General features: G+C 41.4%; 2 protein-coding genes across 4 annotated transcripts in view; one reads left to right on the top strand and one right to left on the bottom strand.

Annotated features, from left to right (window-relative positions):
- SLC43A1 (solute carrier family 43 member 1) overlaps positions 1-3,640 on the top strand; it is a 34,848-nt gene extending 31,208 nt beyond the window's left edge. For all 3 annotated transcript variants that reach the window (XM_087881596.1, XM_034420336.3, XM_034420337.3), the window contains one exon: positions 1,163-3,640. In XM_087881596.1, coding sequence (XP_087737722.1) covers positions 1,163-1,336 — 174 coding nt within the window. In that variant the 3' untranslated portion in view covers positions 1,337-3,640. The remainder of the gene's footprint in view (positions 1-1,162) is intronic.
- Positions 3,641-18,183: 14,543 nt separating this feature from the next.
- LOC148116531 (uncharacterized) lies at positions 18,184-22,409 on the bottom strand (the record flags this gene model as incomplete). The annotated part of the gene is made up of 4 exons (XM_087881567.1): positions 18,184-18,425; positions 18,778-18,906; positions 19,618-19,855; positions 22,239-22,409. Coding segments are annotated over 4 exons (546 nt in total), but the record flags the coding sequence as incomplete, so codon positions are not given.
- Between the last annotated feature and the right edge of the window lie 382 nt (positions 22,410-22,791).

The following is a 22,791-nucleotide window of genomic DNA, read 5'->3' on the forward strand; positions in this document are numbered from 1 at the left end:
AGACCTGGCTACAGCACGGAAACTGCTTTGGTCACTCTGATGGACGATCTCTGGCGAGCCCGTGATGGGGGTCACTAAATGTTATGTGCCAGTGCCTGGAGGCTGTGAGAATCTGGATGGGAGTCAACAGGCTCAGACTTAACCCAGACAAGACCGAGTGGCTGTGGGTATTGCCTCCCAAGGACCATGTCAACTGTCCATCCTTAGCCCTGGGAAGGGAGAAGCTGTCCCCCTCAGAACGGGTTCGCAATTTGGGTGTCCTCCTTGACCCACAGCTGAGATTAGAGCAACACCTGGCAGCTGTGGCTAGGGGGACCTTTGTACAGGTTCGCCTTGTACACCAATTGCGACCCTACCTGAATCGGGAGGCTCTTCTCACAGTCACTCATGCCCTTGTCACCTCATGGTTGGATTTTTGCAACACACTCTACATGGGGCTACCCCTGAAAAGTGTTCGGAGACTACATTGGTCCAGAATGCAGCCACTCGAGCGGTCGTGGGTGCATCTAGGTACTCCCACATTACACCAATCCTCCGTGAGCTGCACTGGCTTCCTATCGGTCTCCGGTCACAATTCAAGGTGTTGGTTATTACCTTTAAAGCCCTATATGGCTTAGGGCCAGGCTATCTTCGAGACCGTCTTCTACTGCATAGCTCCCAACGACTGGTAAGATCCCACAGAGTTGGCCTCCTCTGGGTCCTATCAGCTAAACAATGTTGGGTGGCGGGTCCGCGGGGGAGGGCCTTCTCTGTGGCTGCCCCGGCTCTCTGGAATCAGCTACCTCCTGAGGCCCGGACCGCTCCCACCCTACTGGCCTTCCGGAGAATGGCGAAAACCTGACTTTTCCAGCATGCTTGAGGCCGTTGATCTTGCCACTGCAATCTTGCGAGATCCAGCCATGAGCGGTGTATATGGGGTTTTTTTAATGTCTCTTATTGTATATTGTTTATATTGTCTTTGTTGTAAGTTGCCCAGAGTCCTCGGAGAATTGGGCGGCATAGCAGTACGAAAAATAAATAAATAAAATTAGGGCTTTGATGCAATCAAAGCAGTCTTCTTTGAAGAAGCTAGTCCAGAAACAAAACTAGCAATTTCGTACCAGCTACTATCACTGATCATAAATGGACATAATTCGTATGATGTTCCTTGCTTTATTCATAGGTGAATCTTGCCCTCCTTATCTTCTCATTTATGGGCTTCCTGCTCCCCTGCTACCTCTTCTACTACCGCTACAAACTGATCCGGAAGCAAATGGCCAAAGATGATGCTCATATGAAATTCCAGGACAATGCAGCTGCCAATGGCTTACTGAACAACGAAGCCACCTCTTTATAAACCAGGCATGGGGAAAGTGGGGAGTTGTGGATGATGGAGAACAGAATGCAGAATTGGTGTGCCTAACAGATGGAGCAAGGCGCTGTGAGCAAAGGGATGAGACAATACTGTGAGAACATTACATTTGGGAACTATGAAAATAACTGAGGTGCTTTTAATTCTCAACAAATGCCTATCTATATTTATATCTATATTTTTTATATATAGAAACAAAACTCTATTTTTTTGCAGGGTATTTTAAAAAGCTCAGTGATTTTTAAATAGACAATTAGAACATCAGTCACTAAGCATTGCAGACCAAGAAGCATTTATGAAAAGATCTTGGATGAAGAATTGGCAGGATGGAGTACCGCGTCTAACCTATAGCACCTTAGGTTGCCCTTGCCAGTCATAATTTTCCAGGGTTGTTTGGCCCTGGTGGAAATGGACTCTCACCACTTCCCTCCTCCCTGACTGATAATTATGATAGAGAAAATCAGGGAGTGTCTGCAAAACCCCAGAAGTAAATTGAAAGGGATTATTGTTTGCCAACAGTCCCAGGGAATCCCTTGTGACTCGGTTCCCCTGGGTTTTGGCAACTAATGTTGGGGTGTCAAAAAATCTGATGCCGTGTTAGATCACTGCTTGGTAATGAATGCTGCAGGTTGTGCCTTAGCCCCCAATCTTGTTTTGAGCTTTATAAGACAAGCCACCTCCCCATGAATTGTCCCCCAGAGATGAATTTAATGGCCTTTTGAGTGCTGTGAATTTTTCCAGATATTGTTCTTTGATCTGTCTTGATTGCAAGTGTGACAAGGTTTGTATACTACAGAAATGTAGGGAGGCATTGATTTAACAAGACTTGTGTCAGAAGAATAGAAGTGCCAATTTTTCATGACTGACTTTCTGCCTGGGCCCTTCCAAAATAAATTTTAAAATCCTAGCAACTGGATTTGCACCAGTAGATCCCAGCCAAACTTTTTATTTATTTATATGGAAATTGTGTTGCTGCCTTTCTATTAAGAGCAGGCTGTGGTTTTTCTTAAACAAAATAAAGCCATACAGTAATTCCAACGATAAAATTAAATAAATTTCTGTGCAACATTAAATCCAATAAATGTCTTAAAAACTAAATAAGCCAACTGGCAACTGAGTGATAAAATGTAAAGTAGATTAAAAATAGAAATGATGGAAACATGGTTCAAAATGTTTTATGAGGTACATAAAGTAGGATTTCACTGGACTGGGCTGACTCTTCCTTGGGAGTAAATTTTATATATAGGTAGTCCTCGACTTACGACCACAATTGAGCCCAATATTTCTGTTGCTAAGTAAGAAATTTGTTAAGTCAGTTTTGCCCCATTTTATGATCTTTTTTGCCACAATTTGTTAATTGAATCACTGCAGTTGTTAAGTTAGTAACAGTTGTTAAGTGAATCTGGCTTCCCCATTGACTTTGCTTGTCAGAAGGTCACAAAAGGTGATCACATGACCCCAAGATACTGCAACCGTCATAAATATGAATCAGTTGCCAAGTGTCTGACTTTGTGCTGTAACCGTCATAAGTGTGAAAAATGGTCCCAAATCACTTTTTTTTTGGTGTTGTAACTTCTAATGGTCACTAAATGAACTGTTGTAAGTCGAGGATCACCTGTACTAGAACCAACTCTGAAAATGTTTTAGGCCTACACAAAGATACCTGCAAGTTTCCATTCAATGGTTGTGGCATGAAAAAAATGGAGGAGAAGGCATTATTGGTTGTGGTTGATAAATATTCTATTCCAAAACAACAGAGGAGAGAAGATCATTCACCCCATTTTTACAACTCTGGCAACTTCAATCTTAAAAGGTTAAAGTCATCAACATTCAGCTAATGTAGCCAGGGCAAATCGTATTTGGCCTATTTCTGCTAAAAGTCTGGCTGCCATATTCTGAATCAGTGGAATTTTTTGAAATAGTTTCAAGGACTCCTCTCTGTATAGCATACTGCAGAAGCTAAGTGTGAAAATTGCTAGATGAGCAGCATTTGGAAACGTTATAGCACTTTCACTGAATGGATGCCATAATGGGACTTGCCTACTTGTGAATGCCTACCCTGGTGGGCCTTGTAGTCACAAAACATCCGTTTACTAGGAGACACACTGGTGAGATTATTTTATAATACTTCCCGCCCAGCATTCCAACATTGCTCAGTCTTTTTTTCTGGTGAGTTAGGAGTGTTTCCAAAAAAATGATGCTGATCCTTCATCATTTTCTAAGAATACCTAGGACCTTTTTCAGAAATATTCTTCTTTTTTTGGAAATAAATGTGAAACTAGAATCTGATATTTTGTTGTACATCATTCCTTTATGTATAATATCAATGGGTGGGGGGGAGGTTGCTAGACACCAATAAAAGTATCCCCTGGTATATTGGTGCCCATTGATACCATTTTACTACTATATATTGGAACCTGTGCGAAAATAACTGAGTTTGTCACCGTTGGAAAAGAGTTCATCTGATACAACTGTCAAAGCTAGAAAAGAGTCTATTTGCGGATATGCCAGTTACCTAGATATCTAAAAGTAATGTTTCCAGGGTTACTTTTAAATTGCAAATATATAAGGGAGCCAGAAGGGGTTATACCTACCATTCCTACCTCAATTCATCAAATCTTTCCTTTAGAGCAATATCTATCCATCCATCAATCGATCTATTGATCATCTGTCTGTTGTCTATTCATATTGTGTGTATGTGTGTCCTGTGTGTGTACATCTCTCTCATCTCTATTAAAAACAAAGTGACACTACTTCAGTTTGTCACTCATCTGATTTAGAAGCAGCCTCTGATGAGTGATGCTCTCATGCCTGATGTACTGGGAGAGGAAAAACACTGTCATGGCATTTAAATGGGTCCATCTTTCTACTCCTCTTAATGGTTTTTTTTTCTCGAAACATTTTGCACAAATGCAAAAGGAGGAGGTAGAGGCCTGTAGTACAATTGGGAAGGCCAGTAGTTTTCCAGGATCTCTTTCTGCTGGACCATTTTCCTACAAGGTAGAAGAGGGGCTTCTGCAAAACCTATTGCTCCCAACCAGCTCAGAAAGATGCTTTAGCCACTGTCCATTAGAAAATGCTTAGCAGATCTTCTTGTCCCTCAATATAGGTCTGTCTTCCAAGGGCAATTGGAACAATCTGCATCATGAACAGCAGAGTGAAATGGATTTATCTTATTCATTTCATCCGGAGTAAATGGATAGAATACATCACTGTCTGCCTGATCCCCTTAGCCAAGATACTGGTAGAATAAGAATAGGCCAATGGCCAAGACATAGAGAATGAGAGAAGGCCTCTTTAAAAGCAGTATCAGAAGCATTTAATTAGGGGGTTACTAGAACATGGCAAAGACATCTGACAGAATGTATCTGCCCTCTGTGGAAGGGACTGCCACTCTCGAATTGGCCTTTTTAGTCACACTAGATGCTGTTTTAGGACCTCTTTCCAGAGCACGATACCATAGTCTCTTGAGACTGAAGGATGCCAATGGCAAAGACATAGAAATAGTGATGTTCCCAGTCCATCCAGCCTAATATGAGGAATTGCCTTTCTCTAAGTAGGACGCTGTCTGATCTGGCATCAGAAGATAGGAAGGATTCTATTCATGGTGCCCTTGGAAATTTTCCAGAGCTAAAGTGTTACGTTTTGTGGATTAGCGTAAAACAAGTTTCAGAATGCAAGCGATGGGGACTTTCATATCTTTTAGGACAATGCTGTTACTTGTTTGATATTTTGACTTACTTTTCCTTAGTCAGCTACCCTCATTCAGAATTGTTCATTTCCCAGCATCAGCGCTGAGCTTAAAAAACAAACAAACACTCAGAACAGGTTAAAGTTAGTTAGCCTTAGGCCCACATCAGTGCAAGGGATGTGCATATGAAGCTTATTCATTTCTGTGACAATCAACATATATATCTATTTTTCTACCATTATCATTCAGGGGAAACAAAAAAAAAAAAGGTAAGATTGTAGCCCTGCTAATATTTCTTAATCTGAGACAGGCCAGAATGTGGATACTTGGTGGTACCAATAAATAACCCACCCTCATTAATCTGCTTCCAATCCCAGTTGTGTTTTAAAAAGGCATTTAGAGGTAAACCTTGAGTTCATGACCATAGAAGAGCCTGCCCATCATGGTTGTAACTCATGACGGTCATAAAATGGGGTCAATTATGGGATGACCTTTGTAGTGGTCATTGCTAAATGAACCAGTGATTCACTATGAGTGTGGTTTTGCCAAACACCAGAAATAAATGTCAGTTTTATGCTAAACTATTGTAAAACATGATCATGTGACTGCAAGATGCTGCAAACAGCTGTAGATGTAGCCTGGTTGCTACCTGAAATCAGTCATGTGATCCCATGAAGGACCTAAAGTTGGAACTTTGAATCTGGGTCGTAAGTAACCCCCCAGGTAGGTTTATCAGAACTTTGAATGGTTGCTAAGTGGCTGGTCATAAATTGAGTACTACCTGCACACATATCCAACTGCACCAAAATGGAGATGACGCTAAATATTCATGAGACACCAAAAGCAATGCATATTCATGAGACACCAAAAGCAATGTATATTCTGACTGTATTTGGATATTAATCTGACATGCTTTAGTTCTGAACTAATAAAGCTATTTTATTGAAGGCTTGAATGCTTGCATAAATCTCCCTGACTGAACCGGATTGCTGGTATGTGTGGTTGAGGGAAGAGTTCCACTAGGACAGAAGTCTGCAACTTTAAACATTCAAAGAGCCATTTGGACCAGTTTCCCACAGAAAAGAAAACACCGGGAGCCACAAAACCATTCCTGTGCCCGACTATTTCTTGAGTGGCCACAAAACTAGCATATGTAGTTGAATTAAATGTTCTGTTTTCTTCTGAAACTTTTCTTTTCTGGGATTTATCCATGGTTGGCCTACCGGGGGTTGAAAAGCTCAATAAATTGTGTGCCGGCGGGTGTTACACATTGGTGGTTGTGACACATTTTGAATGACGGAGCCGCAGCAGAGGGGTGAAAGAGCCACATGCGACTCCAGAGCCGCAGGTTGCTGACCCCTGCACTAGAAGGTTAGCAACTTGTATCACACTTATATCAAGAAGAGGACAAGAACTGGCAAAAAGATGTAAAGAATAAAAGGTGGCCAGATGCCATGACACCTGCACATGAAGTCTCAAGCCTTGAGCGAGACAAAAAACATTCAAAATCACTTCAGAAAGCTGGACAACCATTCTGAATTGACTGCATTCGTGTTCAGAAGCAGGTTACAATGTGTACCGTAATGTGTGGTTATAACTTGGGAATGATGTTCAGTGGTGCAGCGGACTAAAGTGCTGTTAAGTGCTGGCACTTAGCTGCCAACTGCCTGCAATTACTGTAAGTTCGAATCTCACCAGGCTCAAGGTTGACTCAGCCTTCCATCCTTTTGAGGTAGGTAAATTGAGGACCTGGATTGTGGGGGCAATAAGCCAGCTTTGTATAGAACAACACCGCTTGGGGGAGCCGAAAGCCCTAATAAGCAGGTATATACAAAAAAAAAGTATGCAGGCTATTGCTATGATGCATTGTAAGCCGCCCTGAGTCTACGGAGAAGGGCGGCATATAAATTGGACTAATAAATAAATAAACATGTTTGCTGTTTTTGAATGCAATTGTTTCAGTGAGGAAAACAAGACCAGCTTTCAAGGTGGTGACGGAGGGCATCCTTTGATAGTTGTTTTCTGTTTAATTTTTATTTATTTAAATAATTTATATGGCTATCCACTCACTTTCAGTGACTTTAGGCGACTTACGAAAAATAGAAATTCTACGGCTTGCCTATTTTATATAATGACCCTAGTTGGCTCACAGCAATCCATAAAACTATAATTAAAAAGAAAAGTACCCTTCCTTCCCTTCCCCAGGTGCCAGACCAAACATCCCCACAGCTTCTCCCCACATGCTTGGCAGTGGTGGGTTGCTCCCAGTTCGGTCCGGTTCCTGCGAACTGGTAGTAATGGCAGCGGGAGGCTCCGCCCACCCGCCCAGATGTCATCATGAACGATCTGCGCATGTGCAGAAGCTTCTGCGTACTCCCGTTGCGAACCGATAGCAGAGGTAAGTAGAACCCACACCTGATGCTTGCGGGAAGAGAGAGGTCCTCCAGAAGGCTTAAAAAGCAGGGATCTCTCTGGTTTCATGGAGGAAGCTGATCCAAAGGGCTGGGCTGCTATTTCTTGGTTGTGTGCCTGCAGTCTTACACAGTCACCTATTCAGAAGTAAGGAGAGAGCATATACCGTGTGAATCTGGCTGTCCATTCCCCGGATGGCAGTAATTATTTTTCTGGTTTTGGACCAAAGTTTTTGAACTGACTTGCTGGAGACTAGCAAACAACAGTGGTCGTGAGAATCGCCAAGGATGTGGTGTCGCTGGAGAACATTCTTTTTTAGAAAGTGCCATCTTTTTCTCCAGGTGGTACACCTGTTGCTACTCTGACTGTAGCATGGCAGAGAGAAAGGATGTAGCTCAGGGGCAGAGATGGGTTTGCATATATAAAGTCCCCAAATCAATTCGTGGCACCTTCAGTGAAAGGTTTTCAGGTACTGTGCCTGAGAAACAGCTCTGCTCGAGACCCCAAAAGGCTGCTGCCAATCAAGCTAGACAGATCTGGGTTAGATGAATAATTGGTCTGACTCTATATAAGACAGCTCCTTCTGCTTAGTTAATTAATATCCTATCTTTCTGATCCAAGGATTCCCCCTCAGGCAGCTCACAAAATCTGTATATCTATAGCTAACGAGGGTTCTACAAGTGTCAGAGGGAATATCTAGTAGGTATCCATGACACAATTACTGGAGTGGCAAAGTAATTTCTGCCCTCTTCTTCCTCCTCCTCCTCCTCCTCTCTCTCTCTCTCCCTCCCCCCTCCCCATCACTCTGACACACACACACACACACACACACACACACACACACACACACACACGCTACAGTGTGTCTCATATGGCTGCACCCTCCTCTCCTGCCTGGTTGAATTGTGAGCTTTTTTTGAGGAGTGTGTACAGAGCCCATCACCTTTTTAATGGAAGAAACTCATTGCTGGATTCTTTTCCCCAAGCCCATTCTGGGGGTAGAGAGTATCTGTGCTGCCATTTTGGTCTTTCAGTTTGTAGGATTAGGCAGCTGGAGGAAGCTATTGGGGAAACATTTTATTATAAGTTTGAAAATAAATTCTGAAGGATATTTGCCAGTTTTCTTTGGTGCCCTTAAGAGCTCTCTCAGTAATTTATTTACTAGGCTCTTAATGCATTACCCATTAAGTTGTCTGTTTTTGTAGGCAACATACAACTGTTACCAATGCGACTTTCTAAAAATAATAATAATGCAGCATATTATTATTATAATACCGTAAACTGCTTTGTTTATTTGGATGGGAAGGGCAATCTGTAAAATATGTTATGATAGGAGAAAAAAATTAATTTTCATAATGGAACAGAGCAAAAAAGTTTAGAAACGGGGTTTTTTTAATGCAGTAAACCAGGGGTGGGTTCCACTTACCTTCACTACCGGTTTGCTCTCATGAACATGTGTGCGCTTTGCACATGCACATTGCTTCTGCACATGCGCAGTACCTTCTGTGATGACATCTGGGCGGGTGGACGGAGCCTCCCACCACCGTTGCTACCGGTTTGCGCGAACTGGGGTGAACCGGTAGGAACCCACCACTGTAGTAAACTCTGATGTGATTTGGGTTTAGTCTGTGTGAATCCTAAAGCTTGGTCAGTCAAAGACAGCAAACAATCCATAACCATGCTTGTCCTAGAAGTTAAATTCCACCTTCCACAAACTAACAATGGCATCTACTCCAGGTTCAGATGACATCATGTGCCTGAGTATTTAGTTATAAAAAGCTAAACATTGCAGGAGGGCAGATGTAAAATAGCGTTGGGTGTGCACTGATTAATGGTTTCCAGAGGTTTAACATAATGTTGAATACTTTGAGCTCAACATTTTGCAGGTGGTTGAATTCATGGAGTGCTACATTATCTAGATGACTTCATAGAAACAGCATGTGGTCTTCTCTCTGGATAGAATTCTGCCTCCTCCTTCAATCCATATTTAGGGCCCTGTTGTTTGGGCTTGGATGCTGAGAAGCATCAGGCCTTATTAGTACTTGATGGAAGATTGCCAGGGAACACTGAGGCTGTAGGCTAGACTGGAAATTGCAAAAAAAATAAAAATAAAAAAAATATCTTGGAAGGGGGCCACAGCAAACCACTTCCATGTTGCTGCCAATAAATCTTTATAGATGAGTTCATTAAGTCACCAGGATTCAAAATCATCTTAAAGCAGATCTTCTTTTTATGAACCGGAGTCTATGCTAATGTATGATTGGTTTTCCTGAGTTCTTACTGTCATAAACCTTTATAATGTGCCTTCATTTAATGAAATGGGGAAGAATTGGACACCTAAAAAATGCTGGAAATGTTTGCTTTAAGGTTCTTGAAGTGGACTTTAAAACAAACAAGATTGCCATCTATGAATAATTAAAAACTTGGTTTCAGGAACATTTGATTATATTTTAGAAATAGTATTTTCTCCCACACATATAAAGAATCTCTGCCTGGAAAATGTCAAGCAGTTTTCCTTTGTTTTCCATTATTCATAATATGCGAGTCAGAAACAGCTCAATTAAACTGAAAGGCAAAGTATCAGGCAAAAAAATCCTTTCAACTAAAGGTACAGTTAATGTAGAGAATTCATGAGCATGGAACTGGAACAAAACAGGAGTAGCAATTACATGGTCATTAGGCCAGAAAGCTTTGTGTGGATTTATAGCAAATATTCAATATTCATTAATTTACATTCATTTTTAAATGTTCGTAACCTTCTTCCAATACACATTTCCAGGGATCATATTACAAAATACATATCAGTTCATTAAAGAGATCCCATTCTTAAGAATAAGGAAGGAAAATCCTATTCTTAGAAATCGTGGCCGATTTCCAAGCTTCCAAGGTTGAGAAACACTGCTCTAGAAGGTAAAAGAAACCTCTTTACTGGATGAATTCACATATTGCACAAGTCGTGATCTGCTTAAGCCAACATGCATCCAACTATTGTACATCCAGCTATACAGAATGTGTGTATTCTCAAGAATATCAAAAATGTGTGTATAACTGAAGGATATGTGGCATTGTTCGGCCACATTGACTAATGGCACCAATATCCTACTATGGATTTTCATGTTTAGAATGATTCAGAAGGAGCCATTCGTGCCCCGAAACTGTGGCAGCCTAGGTCAGTCCTTACTCACCGTTTACTTAAAGCCTGCATATGTGTGTGTGTGTATGTGTGTGTGTGTGTCTGTGTCTGTGTCTGTGTCTATGTATGTGTATGTGTATATATATATATATATGTGTGTGTCTCTCTCTGTGTGTGTGTGTATATATATATGTTTTCTGAGGTTTTCGCAGGTGTTTGTATGTAGGTCTTTGGTTATTTGGGTTTTCTCCCGCGTAAAATTGGAGGTGTCTTGGCAACGTTTCAACGAAGTCTCATCCGTCATCTTCAGGCTGGCGTTCTCGGCTTCATGCTTCTAGCATTGCTCCTAGAAGCACGAAGCCGAGAACGCCAGCCTGAAGATGACGAATGAGACTTCTTCGAAACGTTGCCAAGACACCTCCAATTTTACGCGGGAGAAAACCCAAATAACCAAAGACCTACATATATATATGTGTGTATATATATATGTGTGTATATATATATATGTGTGTGTATATATATATGTAAAAGTTGTATATATATGTAAAAAGTTAAAATCTCGGGTGTTTTCCCGCATCATTAAAAGTCTGTTAATTGAAATACTTAAAATCCTGGCTAAAATCCCAGCTTAAAATCCTCCAAAATCCAAACAAAACACTTTGTAAGGTCTTTTGAGACTCTGGCTAAAATCCTAACCAACAATATGTGTGTGTGTGTGTTTTTTCTATCGAGACACCTGGTCTACCCCAGCATATGGGAGGGAGCATACTGCATCCCTTTCGCCTTTCAGCTCCAATCCAGGAGCCCTCAAGCAGTCGCATTCACGACAAGCCATTTTATACCAAATTTATATTTCGCTGATAAATATGTATATATTCTTTATCAGCGAAATATAAATTTGATATATATATGTATGTATGTATATATGAATGTGTGTGTGTGTGTGTGTATGTTTGTTTTACAGCCAAAGTGGAAGCATGTTGTAATGCTCCCAATTTTCTAGGTGCACATAATATGCTGAAGTATGGTTTATGCAAAGAGCTAGCTCTCTGGAAAAAAAGCTCTAATGCTGGGAAAGGAGAAAGAAAAAGAAGGGGATGCCCAGCCACAAGGTGGATGGCCCAGTTAAGTGGCAATGAGTGCATCTTGTGGTCCTTAGGAGTTGAAAACAACTTCATGGCATGTAATCAATGGCTGGTTAGTTTGAGGTGCAGGGTGTTGTATGAATAATTTTTGGTTAAAAGTCCATTCTTCCCTTCAGGATCAAATTTTTTTTGGGGGGGGGGAGAAAAAAGGTTTATCAGTTTCCAGCAGAGGAAAATGCTGCTTAACATGAATCGACTGGTCCTTTTGCTATTCTTAGTCACTTCCGCTTACCTGACAAGCAATAGACGGAATGACCACATGTGCCTCTCTTTCAAGTGTACTAAAATACAAAAACCTCTAAACGGGTGGCTCATGCTTTACATCAGCATCAAATCGTAGCAAATAAAATTATTGTTTGCAACATGAAAGAAGAAGATTGAGGCAGAAAAAGAAAGCGGTATTGATATGATTTGTGTACAATCCAGTGGGGGGCGATGTGAATACATTGTGATGCAGTGAATAGGTAGAAGCGTGTTTTTCTCCTGGCTTTAAAGGCAAACCCTCTGATTTCTCTCAAGTTCTCCTTCTCTGTTGGAAGGCTGCGTTTCAAGGGGAAAGGAGTGGATATTGATGACTTCTTTCCTTTTAGCCAACAAGCCCTTCAAAACGCATTTTAGACTTTGAGTACATTCCCAGCCAGCTCATTGATAGCAGAAGCTGAGGATGAATGAACCTGTCTGAACAGGAGGAAAACTAACCCCGTCTTAGCAGGTGGCACCGCCTGGCAGACTTCTTCTGGGTCAGACCCGATCAGTGCTTCGATGGGAGATTTCCAGAGAACGTCAGGGCTGTTGGTATATGGGGAAATCAAGAAACATCCGAGAAGATAGCAGTGCCAAACCGTTTTTATAGGATTGCCAAGAAAACTGCTTAGATCTGAGCATGAAGTCACCAGCTCAGCTTGAAGCAATCTAAGGAAAGGAGGTAGAGCTCAGTGTGACATACCGCTCTGTATCAATGAAAACAAGCCTTGGGCATCTACACTATGATTTCTCATGAACGGAGCCAAAACTTTTGGAGCCATAATAATAGCATCTTAAAATGTGGCTTTTATTTGATAACGACCTGAGAAACATTCAGCCATGTACAAAGGACGGAAACGCAGCATTCTTTAAGAACAACAGAGAAAGAATGCTATTTTTTTTTTTAAAAGGCCAATCTCCCTTCGCACCCCCACCCCCATCATCTGTAGTGGTAGAATATGATCGTGTTGTGGTAGAATAGGTGCCTTGATGATGCAGGTGCTAAATGGGTAAGGGTTTTTTTTTAAACAATTTTTGTTTCTTTCATAAAATGGAGGCAGCCCTGTTCTTAATAACAAAACAAGCCTCTCTGCGGCAGGAAACAGTTCCTGCAGCTGCAGATCAACCAGATAGAGAAGCTAGAAATGAGTCAAGGCATGGGGGAGGGGGGACAAAGAGGCATTTCCCCCCCCCCCCCATAATGTTACAGTTATAAACAGCAACAATAAAATTAGCAGAAACCCCCAACCTTTGCTCTGCTTTGGGATGCAACAGTTGCTGGGGGAAGCTGACAAAGATTAAACAAACACAAGTTTGACTTGCCCGGCATTCCCTTTGTGTTTTAAACATATATTTTAAACATATAATGAAATAAAGTGGTTGATTGGATCTAGATACTCTTTGATGAAATAGATGAGGTAGACCTATCTCAGATGCAGTTCAGGTTCAGTTTTGGCACTGAAAGAACCTTGCTTGCTGTTGGATGTTCTTTGGCGGGAAAGAGACAGGATGAATAGAGTTCTCATTTTTAGGTGTTATATATCAACCACTTTTACCATTTATTGTCTACTTGGTGTGTTTGTGTGCGTGTGCACGTATGTTTGTATGTGTGTAACTGTATCTCTGTATGTGTGTGTTTGTATGTGTGATATATATCTCACAATACACACACACACATATAATAAACACACACACAGAAAGACACACACACAGAGAGATTTGTCTTTCTTTTGTACGCCACTGAGTCACATTGTCTGAGCTGAGCAACCATAAAAATGCTTTAAATAAATGAACTTTATTGATTTTCCTGGACCTCTCAGCAATTTTCAGTACCATTGGCCTGGCATCTTTTTTTTTTTTTATAGAAGTTTTTTATTTTTATTTCTCATAAAACATATATAAATGTACAATTTCTTTAACTATTCTTATCACACATATTCTTATTTTTTAGTTTCCATATTGGTTCATTCTTCATCCTAAAACTTTAAAATACATTCGGAGTTGCTCTTCTACCATTCCATTTCCTTCTTCCACAGACCTGGCATCTTGTTGTCCAGACAAGGTGTAGCTTCAACTGCCTTCAAGTGGTTCTTGCTTACACCTGGATGGCAAATGGTTACCTCGGAGTAGGACTTAATCGCTGGTTGTTTTGGTACATCTGTTATCATTTTATTGCCTCTTTATGCTAGGCAAAGATGCTGTTAGTGTCCCAGGTTTTTAATAATAATACTCTTGTGGTATTTTTGACTTTATGTTACTGCTTTTCCCTTCTCTTACTGTGATATTATGCTGCTGATTAAAATATAATAATTGAATTGAATTTATGTTGTATTAATTGTTTGAATGGTTGCGTGTGTAAATTATTTCGAGTTGTTTTAAAATAAGATGTGTTGTGCATATATTTTAAATGAATATAAATAAACAAGCCATCACTTCAGTGGTGTTTTAAGCATATTAGCTAATCACCAGAATACTTTAAAGCATCTGGATAGGAAGTTATTCTTTTAAAAAAAATGGCTGCTAGAAAGCTCAGAAATGAAAATGGCTCACCAAAAGGCTTGTCCCTACCCTACAGCCCCTGCCCCCGCCCCTGCCCCATATTAACAAATTTTAAGTCTGAACTTGATAGATGGAGAAAAGTATTAATACAGAAACAATGATTGTATTCTTGGTATTGTCTGTGGAGATTCTCAGTCATCCAGGTCATGGTTGTCCCAAAGGTGCTTTTTCAAGAGGCAACTGGACTTGGTTTTTTCCTCTGGTTTTCGCTTCTTGGATGAGAAGCGAAACATCTTCAAAGAAAACCCAGAAATCCATTTGAAAAAGCCTCTGAAAAAGCACCTTTGGGATGGTCATTGTTTTGACATTTTAATTACATTTACTGTAAATATGGTTCTGTTCTCCTCACCAATCATTCCATTGTCCTGGTTAAGTGTGGCCCCCCAACTTGAAACAACACACATGCTTTGAAGATAGATCTATTGCTGAACTTCAGGCTGCAAAGAAATGAAATTTAAAACATTGCAGACTAGTACAGAACAGTAAGAGGTGAGAAATGTCCAGTTCCATCCCAATCATAAATAGTCTAGGTTAGAAGTTTTATTTACCTTTTCTTTTTTCGCTAAAGTGTCCAACTTGAATCCAATACAATGCCTTGGCAACACGTTGTTGTTGTTGTTAGTTGCAAAATCATGTCCGACCCATCGCGACCCCATTGACAATGTTCCTCCAGGCCTTCCTGTCCTCTACCATCCTCTGGAGTCCATTTAAACTCATGCCTACCTCTTCAGTGACTCCATCCAGCCACCTTGTTCTCTGCCGTCCCCTTCTTCTTTTGCCCTTGGCAACATAGCTTTATTCAAAATGATAGCAGGAGGGACAGAACCTGCATCTTATGATTCATATGCTACACTAGCCTGAATAGGGGAACATAACCCTGAGTGGCCACATCATACTAAATCAAAATGTGTGTGTGTGTGTGTGTGTGTGTTTTAATTGTATTTTGTTAACTATTTTTTGAGAAAAGGGAAAAAAAGATAAACAAGAAGAAAAAAAGAAAATCTAGAGTAACTAAATAGTGAATTTACCAGCATGATAGATTTAGATTAATTTTTTCCAATATTTCTTAATTAGTTTTAAATGACTAAGTATTTAATAGGAAGGATTAAGTATCCTTGTAGCAATTACCATGTAAATAAATTTTGATATACTTAGTAGGAAAGTAAGATTTAGTAATATTTAAGTAAAAAATAGCAAGTTGGAAAAGAAATCTAGGTTTATGAATTTGTTTCATTCTATTATAAATAATCGTTGTAATTGTTCAGCTTGCCACCAAGTATGGTAAAAATGATCCAACCTGGTTGCAGAGGTGGGTTTCAGCAGGTTCTGACCAGTTCTGGAGAACCAGTAGCGGATATTTTGAGTAGTTTGGAGAACCGGTAGTAAAAATTCTGACTGGCCCCACCCCCATCTATTCTCTGTCTCCCAAGTCCCAGCTGATTGGGATGAAGTGGAGATTTTGCAGTAACCTTCCCCTGGAGTCGGGTGGGAATGGAGATTTTGCAGTATCCTTCCCCAGGAGTGGGGTGGGAATGGAGATTTTACAGTATCCTTCCCCTGCCACGCTCACCAAGCCATGCAATGTCCACCAAGCCACACCCACAGAACCGGTAGAAAAAAAAAATTGAAACCCACCACTGCCTGGTTGTTATTTTACCAACAATTTTTAGAGAGTGATCTGTCCATTTTAGCAAACAATACTGGAGTGAAACATCAGCAATAAAATACTTTATACCAGTTTTTTCTAAGTATGTTTGGTGTGAATTTAATGTTTTTCTTCCATTGAAATTCCTCTTGAGACATATTAAATATTATATGTAGGATCTTCATCCATTTAATCACAGCCTCTTTAAATTGTTTGGTTTCAGAACATATTTCAACACATAAGGCCCAGCAAATGCTCTGAATTTGCGTTAAAAGGTTTTCAAATTCATTAAGAGTCTCCAAGTGTTCCCACTCATTTCTGAGATTCTTTGAACTGTTTTCTTGAGATTCTTTTACATCTATAATGTTTATTTGAAAAATGAAAATGGTTGGATCATTCTGGCATTTTCAAAGAGAGTTTCAAAATATTTTCTTCTTAATAATCAAATCTTGCAGTTTATACAAATTGTTATCTCTACTGAGTTTGCTTCCTCTTTATTAAAATAAAATTTTAATAACTAGATGAGAGATAAGTCATTCTTCTGTATTTATCACAATTTTTTTAAATACTGTTTATTATTGCATGATCTCTCTATAAGCCATTTATTTCTGTTTGTATCAGTCCAAAGATTTTTGTACAAATCATCTGGGATTTCTGTTCTTTCAATAAAGGCAACTCAACCATAAAATGTTATGATCCAATCTGTAATCCAAGTTAGACAGTAAAGTGGTTGGAGTTGCTGAACCCTCTTGTTCCTCCAAATTTAAAGTTAAGTATTTAAATTTAATCCTCAATCATTTATTAGTCCACCAAAAATTGTTACTTGTCTGTTTCCATCATTTAATACTTTATTTTCAATTTTTATTGGGAGCTTTTGGACAGAAAATTAAACCTTGGCAGAATGTTCATTTTAATGACTATGATTTCTCTAATTAATATTGTTTTAACTTTCTCCATCTTAAGTATATATCTAGTGTTATATTTTTGTAATTTTGAAAAAAACCCTTATGTTTAAGTAGTGTTTTGGGTTTAGAATGCAGTGTTTAAACTGTAGATTCACTTTTATAAACTTAGTCAATTATGGTTTATTCAAAAAACCATTTTTAAGCAAACCAAGACTTAATTTGTTATATGAACATAGCCAAATTCTTCATCTGAACAATTACCGGTTATTGTTTGAAACATGCTCTTAACCGGTAGATCCTTATCCATTCACATTAAAAACCTAACATCTTATTTAATCAACAGATTTTGTTTCATTTTATTAAGTAATATAAAAGAATAAGATTAAGATTTCTCTCAAATCACCTAACTAGATACTTGCGGATGCAATGTACTTTCTATACAACACTATAAAATGAAAGTTTAAAGTGCTGTTCATTTCTCAGCTTTGTTCCCAATATAGAAACAGATAAATTTTATTAGGCTGTTGTAAATGATAACTTAAGTCTAATCCCAAACTTTTGTCCTCCAACCCTCAGACTTGCTGGCTGGGAAATTATGGGAAATGCATCTGGGTGAGTCTAAGGCTGAAACCTAGCTTAGATAATAGGCTTGACATGACTTGAATGGCATCCATCCTCACTCCCACTAGGCAACCATCACAATTATTTCCCTCTTTCCCTGAACCAGTTCTAATGGAACCATCTGTGTTTTCATTTCCTCTTGACTATGGTGATAGAAGCACAGTATGATGCTATTATCAGGATTCATATTCCAGCACATTTTATGAAAACTGCCCATCCAACAGTGACATTGTTCCTTTCTACATTCACATTGCCTTGATGGAGGACATCAGAAGACTCTGAATGCCATGAAGTCCAACCAACATGTGAAGTACAAGTGACTCAGGATTTAACAAGAGCGGTGATGTGATTTGGAAGATAGCTATATGGGAAAATGTGTCATCATAATTTCCTCTGAATAGTTGCAGTTTCCTCTTGCTCACCCACTATTCGGAGACAATATGAAAACCCACCTGGATTAATACTTTCCACACAAAAATAAGGAAACACAACATCTTTATTATGAGGCAGAAAATACGTATTGAAATTTTCTCAAGGCATAGAACAATTTAATATAAAGTGACCAATGAGTCCCTCTGGAAGGAAGAGGCTGAGATGAAGGATGTGGAAGCTTCAGAATGGAATGGATCTTCACTGGGAAAGGCCTGCAGCTATACATAAATCTGTGCCTTGGCTGGTAAGGGAGTGAATACTGCTGTAGCAGGTAACGCAATTAGAGACCTACAAAGGAAGTAAATTTAGATGTAGGAATACAGTCAGCAATGAGCATCAACACAAGGCTGCCTGTCACTTAAGCATATGTCCCGAATAAGACACCTCAGAATGTGTTTACTTTATACCCAACAATTATCAGGGCCTTTGCTATACAAAGGTAGGATTTGCACTTCATATTAAACTATAATGTGGTTTAATTACCCTTAGTGTGAACCCATCACCATAATTTGTTGGCTTAGTATGTTGTGTGAGTAAAGTATTTTGTGGCTTATTCAATAAATTATAATTAAACTATCAATATGATGTTTAAACAGAATCAAAAAATTGTTCTTTGTTAGCCAAGACAGTTGTTTCTTACGTTTTTTTCTATAGATCTTGTAGATGCCCAGAATAGCACTGTAGGCCAAGCTTTTGGCCCCTAGTAGGAGGAATATAAACTTCCCCGCATAAAGGCTGAGTTGAACCTCAGAGATACCTGAAGTTGATTCTGAAGAAAGAAGGAAAAAAGAAGGTGTTGTTGTAACAGAAGCTAGCAGCACACTTAAGGAGACATTTCAGGCTGATATTTTAATACCTCCCTCCCCCATTCAGTTTGTAAAGCTGGCAACCCAAATGTTTTGAGTTGGACTTTTCCCATATCATTCCACTGAATGCTAATCCTTTCAATAAATAAGCAACAGGTCTTGGCCAGTCTGGTCTAACTATCTTGGATAGTTCATGCAAAAGTAGCAAATTGTTAATTTTAAAATGTGATTTATTACTGGTGCTTCGAGGGAAAATTGCAGGATTTTGCCTCAGCCATATGCCAGAAGAATTTGACTGTTGGAGGCATACCTCTCTCTCTCTCTCTCTCTCTCTCTCCCCCTCTCCCTCCCTCCCTCTGTGCGTGTATATGGCAGTAGAGGTAATGGCTGTAATTTGCCTTTTTGCCATAAGTAATTTGCCATTTTGCCAGGTCTGCTCTTCTTTGTAAAACTCTGACTTTACATGGATGATCCAATCATAAACAGCCACGTGGATGGGGGCGGGGAAGCAGATGTGCTTGACCACTAGCAAATCAACTTCAAGGCCCAGAAAGTTTTCTCTTCCAGAAAGGAAGAAGATGAAGCCACTTTCTGGCCATGTCTTCCTGATTACAGAACTCAGCCAGTTGATTCATTCTCCCTGCTGCTCGCTTAATTGCCCAGCATTCCCTTACCTGTCTTGTGGTCTGGACTGCTCTTCACCGAGTCATCCACCACCAGCCCCTTTTGGTTGACATGGCAGGAATAGTTGTGGCCTTTCTGCCACTCCTCTGCTGACACACTCAGGCGACTGGCAGTGGCGAAGTTGCACTCTCCTTCTTTCTTGACTGGCTCAGTAGCAGAGGAGAGTCGGTCAATGTTTTGGCCATCGCACTTCCAGATCACATCCAGTGGCCACTCGTAGTGGAAGCCCTGGGCCAGGCACACAAGGGTCATATGCTTTTTGTGGCATAAAGGACTCAGGAGAACGACACTTGGTGGTGGGTGATTCTCACACTTTGGATCTGCAGGGGAGAAATAACCCGCATTTTGCCCTTATAGACTGAGACAACCTTAACCTGTGATTAGAATTGAGACTCAGAAACGAAGCAGCCTGTCAAGAAAGGTCTCTCTTCTCAATCTTCATGCCCTTCATGCCCTCCAAGAAAGACAAGAGTCTGGTGGCGCAGTGGACTAAGTGCTGTTAAAGTAGCACTTAGTTGCCAGCTGCCTGCAATTACTGCAAGTTCGAATCTCACCAGGCTCAAGGTTGACTCAGCCTTCCATCCTTTCGAGGTAGGTAAAAGGAGGACCCGGATTGTGGGGGCAATAAGCTGACTTTGTATAAAAAAGAACACCGCTGGGGGGGAGTGGGCAAAGCCCTACTAAGCAGGTATATACAAAAGTATGAAGGCTATTGCTTAATGCATTGTAAGCCACCCTGAGTCTCCGGAGAAGGGCGGCATATAAATCGAACTAATAAATAAATAAATAAATAAATAAACAAACAAACAAACAAACAAACAAACAAACAAACAAACAGATATTCCAGGTTGAAGTCCCATAATCCTCTGGAAACATACCAGCTGGAGTTATATATATTGGCGGGCATGAAGTTGGAGAAGGCTGAACTTCGGTTTAATTATATCACTTGCTACCACTTGGACGCTTTTACTAAGCAGATCAATTAATGCCAATGGTACCCTTGAATCATATTAATGAACAGGATGATTAAAACAGAATAAAGTCTCTGGTTTTAGCTCCAGGGGTATTTTCAAAATTGTGAATGGCTGCATCCATTTCCTGTGGCTGGGCTTGCTTTTAAGACTGTTTATACTAAAGCATTCCTTAAAGTGAACATTTTTCTAGATTTTTTTAAAAAAACTTTAAAGTAAGATAAATAGGCCAAACAAATGCCAACAACAGTGAAATAAACTAGCGCAAGACTCAGTTGGGGGTCTCGTGATTTTAACTGTTGAATATGAAGTGTGGTCTTGCTACTGCTTTGTTTTTAAAGCTGCTTGGATGATCTAGTTTCTTTTAATTTGATAACCCTTAAATTGCACTGAGAGACAGATTGTACTGACTAAGGAGACATATCAGAAGATCATGGGTTCCAGTCCCACCTTAGGCACGAAGCCAGTTGGGTGACCTTGGGCCAGTCACTCTCTCTCAGCATGCAATGGAAAACCACTTCTGAAAAACCTTGCCAAGAAAACTGCAAACTCCTTGTTTGGACGGTCACCAGGAGTTTAAACAAATGACTGGAAAGCATCCCGCCACTAAAAGCATTACTGCAATTAAATCAGCCTTCCCTAATTAGCAACCATCCATGTGCCTTGGACTACAGCTCCCAACAGCCTGAGCATTATGGAAAGTATGATCTAATACAGAGGTTTCCAACCTTGGCAACTTTAAGCCTGGAGGACTTCAACTCCCAGAATTCTGGAAGGTGAAGTCCACCAGGCTTAAAGTTGCCAAGGTTGGAGACCCTTGATCTAATATATCTGAAAAGCAACTGGCGGCATTAAATCTGTCTGAAGGAACGAGAGAGCTGCCTCCGAGTTTGAGTTTTCTTAAAAGCAGAACAGCTTGGGAGGCTCCAGCGATCCACTTCCACACCAGATCTCAGCGACCAACTGGCCAAACCTGCCCCCCCCTCCCAATCGTCGCTCTTTCCAGCCCCATTGGCGACCAGCCTTTCCCAACAAAGGGCTTTAGTTCTCAGAAAGCTGCGAAAACGGCGACTGATCGGGAGGACCTGCTGGCTTGTTTTTCTCGGGAACACAGGGATCTGATCCTGTCACAGGTGGGTTCCCTCTGTCCGAGCCACGGATTACCGTTTGCCCGTCGCCCAAGTGGACTGATTCCCGGGACGTCGCTGACCCCCTCCCGCACCTTCGGCCCGCTGCACCGGCAAAGGCAAGCGAAGAGCCCTTCTGCTCTGCTGCCTGAACTGAGGAGAGGGGTGGGGGCTCGCTCCAGCTTCTCCTCCGCTGCTCCCCACCCACTCACCCACCCGCGCTATGATGAATCCTCCAGGCATTTGGCGGGACCTTCAGGGAGCCAGGCGGGTGCCTTGCTTGGGCGCTCCCTTCGCACGTCTAACGAAAGGCGAGTGGGGACTCCCTGGCAAAGCCGTCCCACTACCCAGGCGGCAATGCAAGACTCCCCCCCCACCCCACCCCGGCGATCTGACCCTCTGCCACTTCCCAGCCTCGGAACAACCCAGCCTCGCTCCCTGGCAAAGCCACCGGGGTGCCTCCCGGGGGGCAGTCGAGAAAGAGAAGGCGAAGCGGAGCGCTTTCGGACTCACCTGTGACCAGGAGCTGCGTCCCGGTGGAAGCGAAGTAAGCTTGTTCTCACAGCGCTGCGATCTTTCCGGACGCCTTTGCAAAATCTCCCCCGCTCTTTCCGAGCTTTTGGAGACCGGCCTTTCCGCTCCTCTTCCCCCGCGCGGGGCTTCCCGCGTCCAGACGAGCCGGGTTTAGTGACCGTCCCGTCCAAAAGGAGGCAAGGAGATGAGCTCCGCTCGGCCAAGGACGTTGCAAACGCTCAGCCCGGCGAAAGGGGCGGCGGGCAAGCGGGAGTCCTCGTTTCTCATTCGGCAGCCTGCCAAAAGGCCCTGCGCCCCAACGCCTGTCCGGCTCCCTCCGACTTCTTCACCCGGGACCGGACCCGGGATCCGAACCCTTTTCCGCGGCTCCTAGCAGCCCCCACCCTACTTGCTCGCCTGGCCGGAGAATCAGACGCGCCTTATACCACCGTGCCCAGTGTTGTACACAGTCAGGCGAGGCGCGGCAAAAACTTCCTTTCACTTTTTGTGCGCAGGCCCGAACATCCAGATTGCATCCAGAGCGTTAATTCAC

The sequence above is a fragment of the Pantherophis guttatus genome, chromosome 1, assembly GCF_059756535.1.
Source record: "Pantherophis guttatus breed Tessera chromosome 1, ASM5975653v1, whole genome shotgun sequence".
Lineage (NCBI taxonomy): Eukaryota > Metazoa > Chordata > Lepidosauria > Squamata > Colubridae > Pantherophis > Pantherophis guttatus.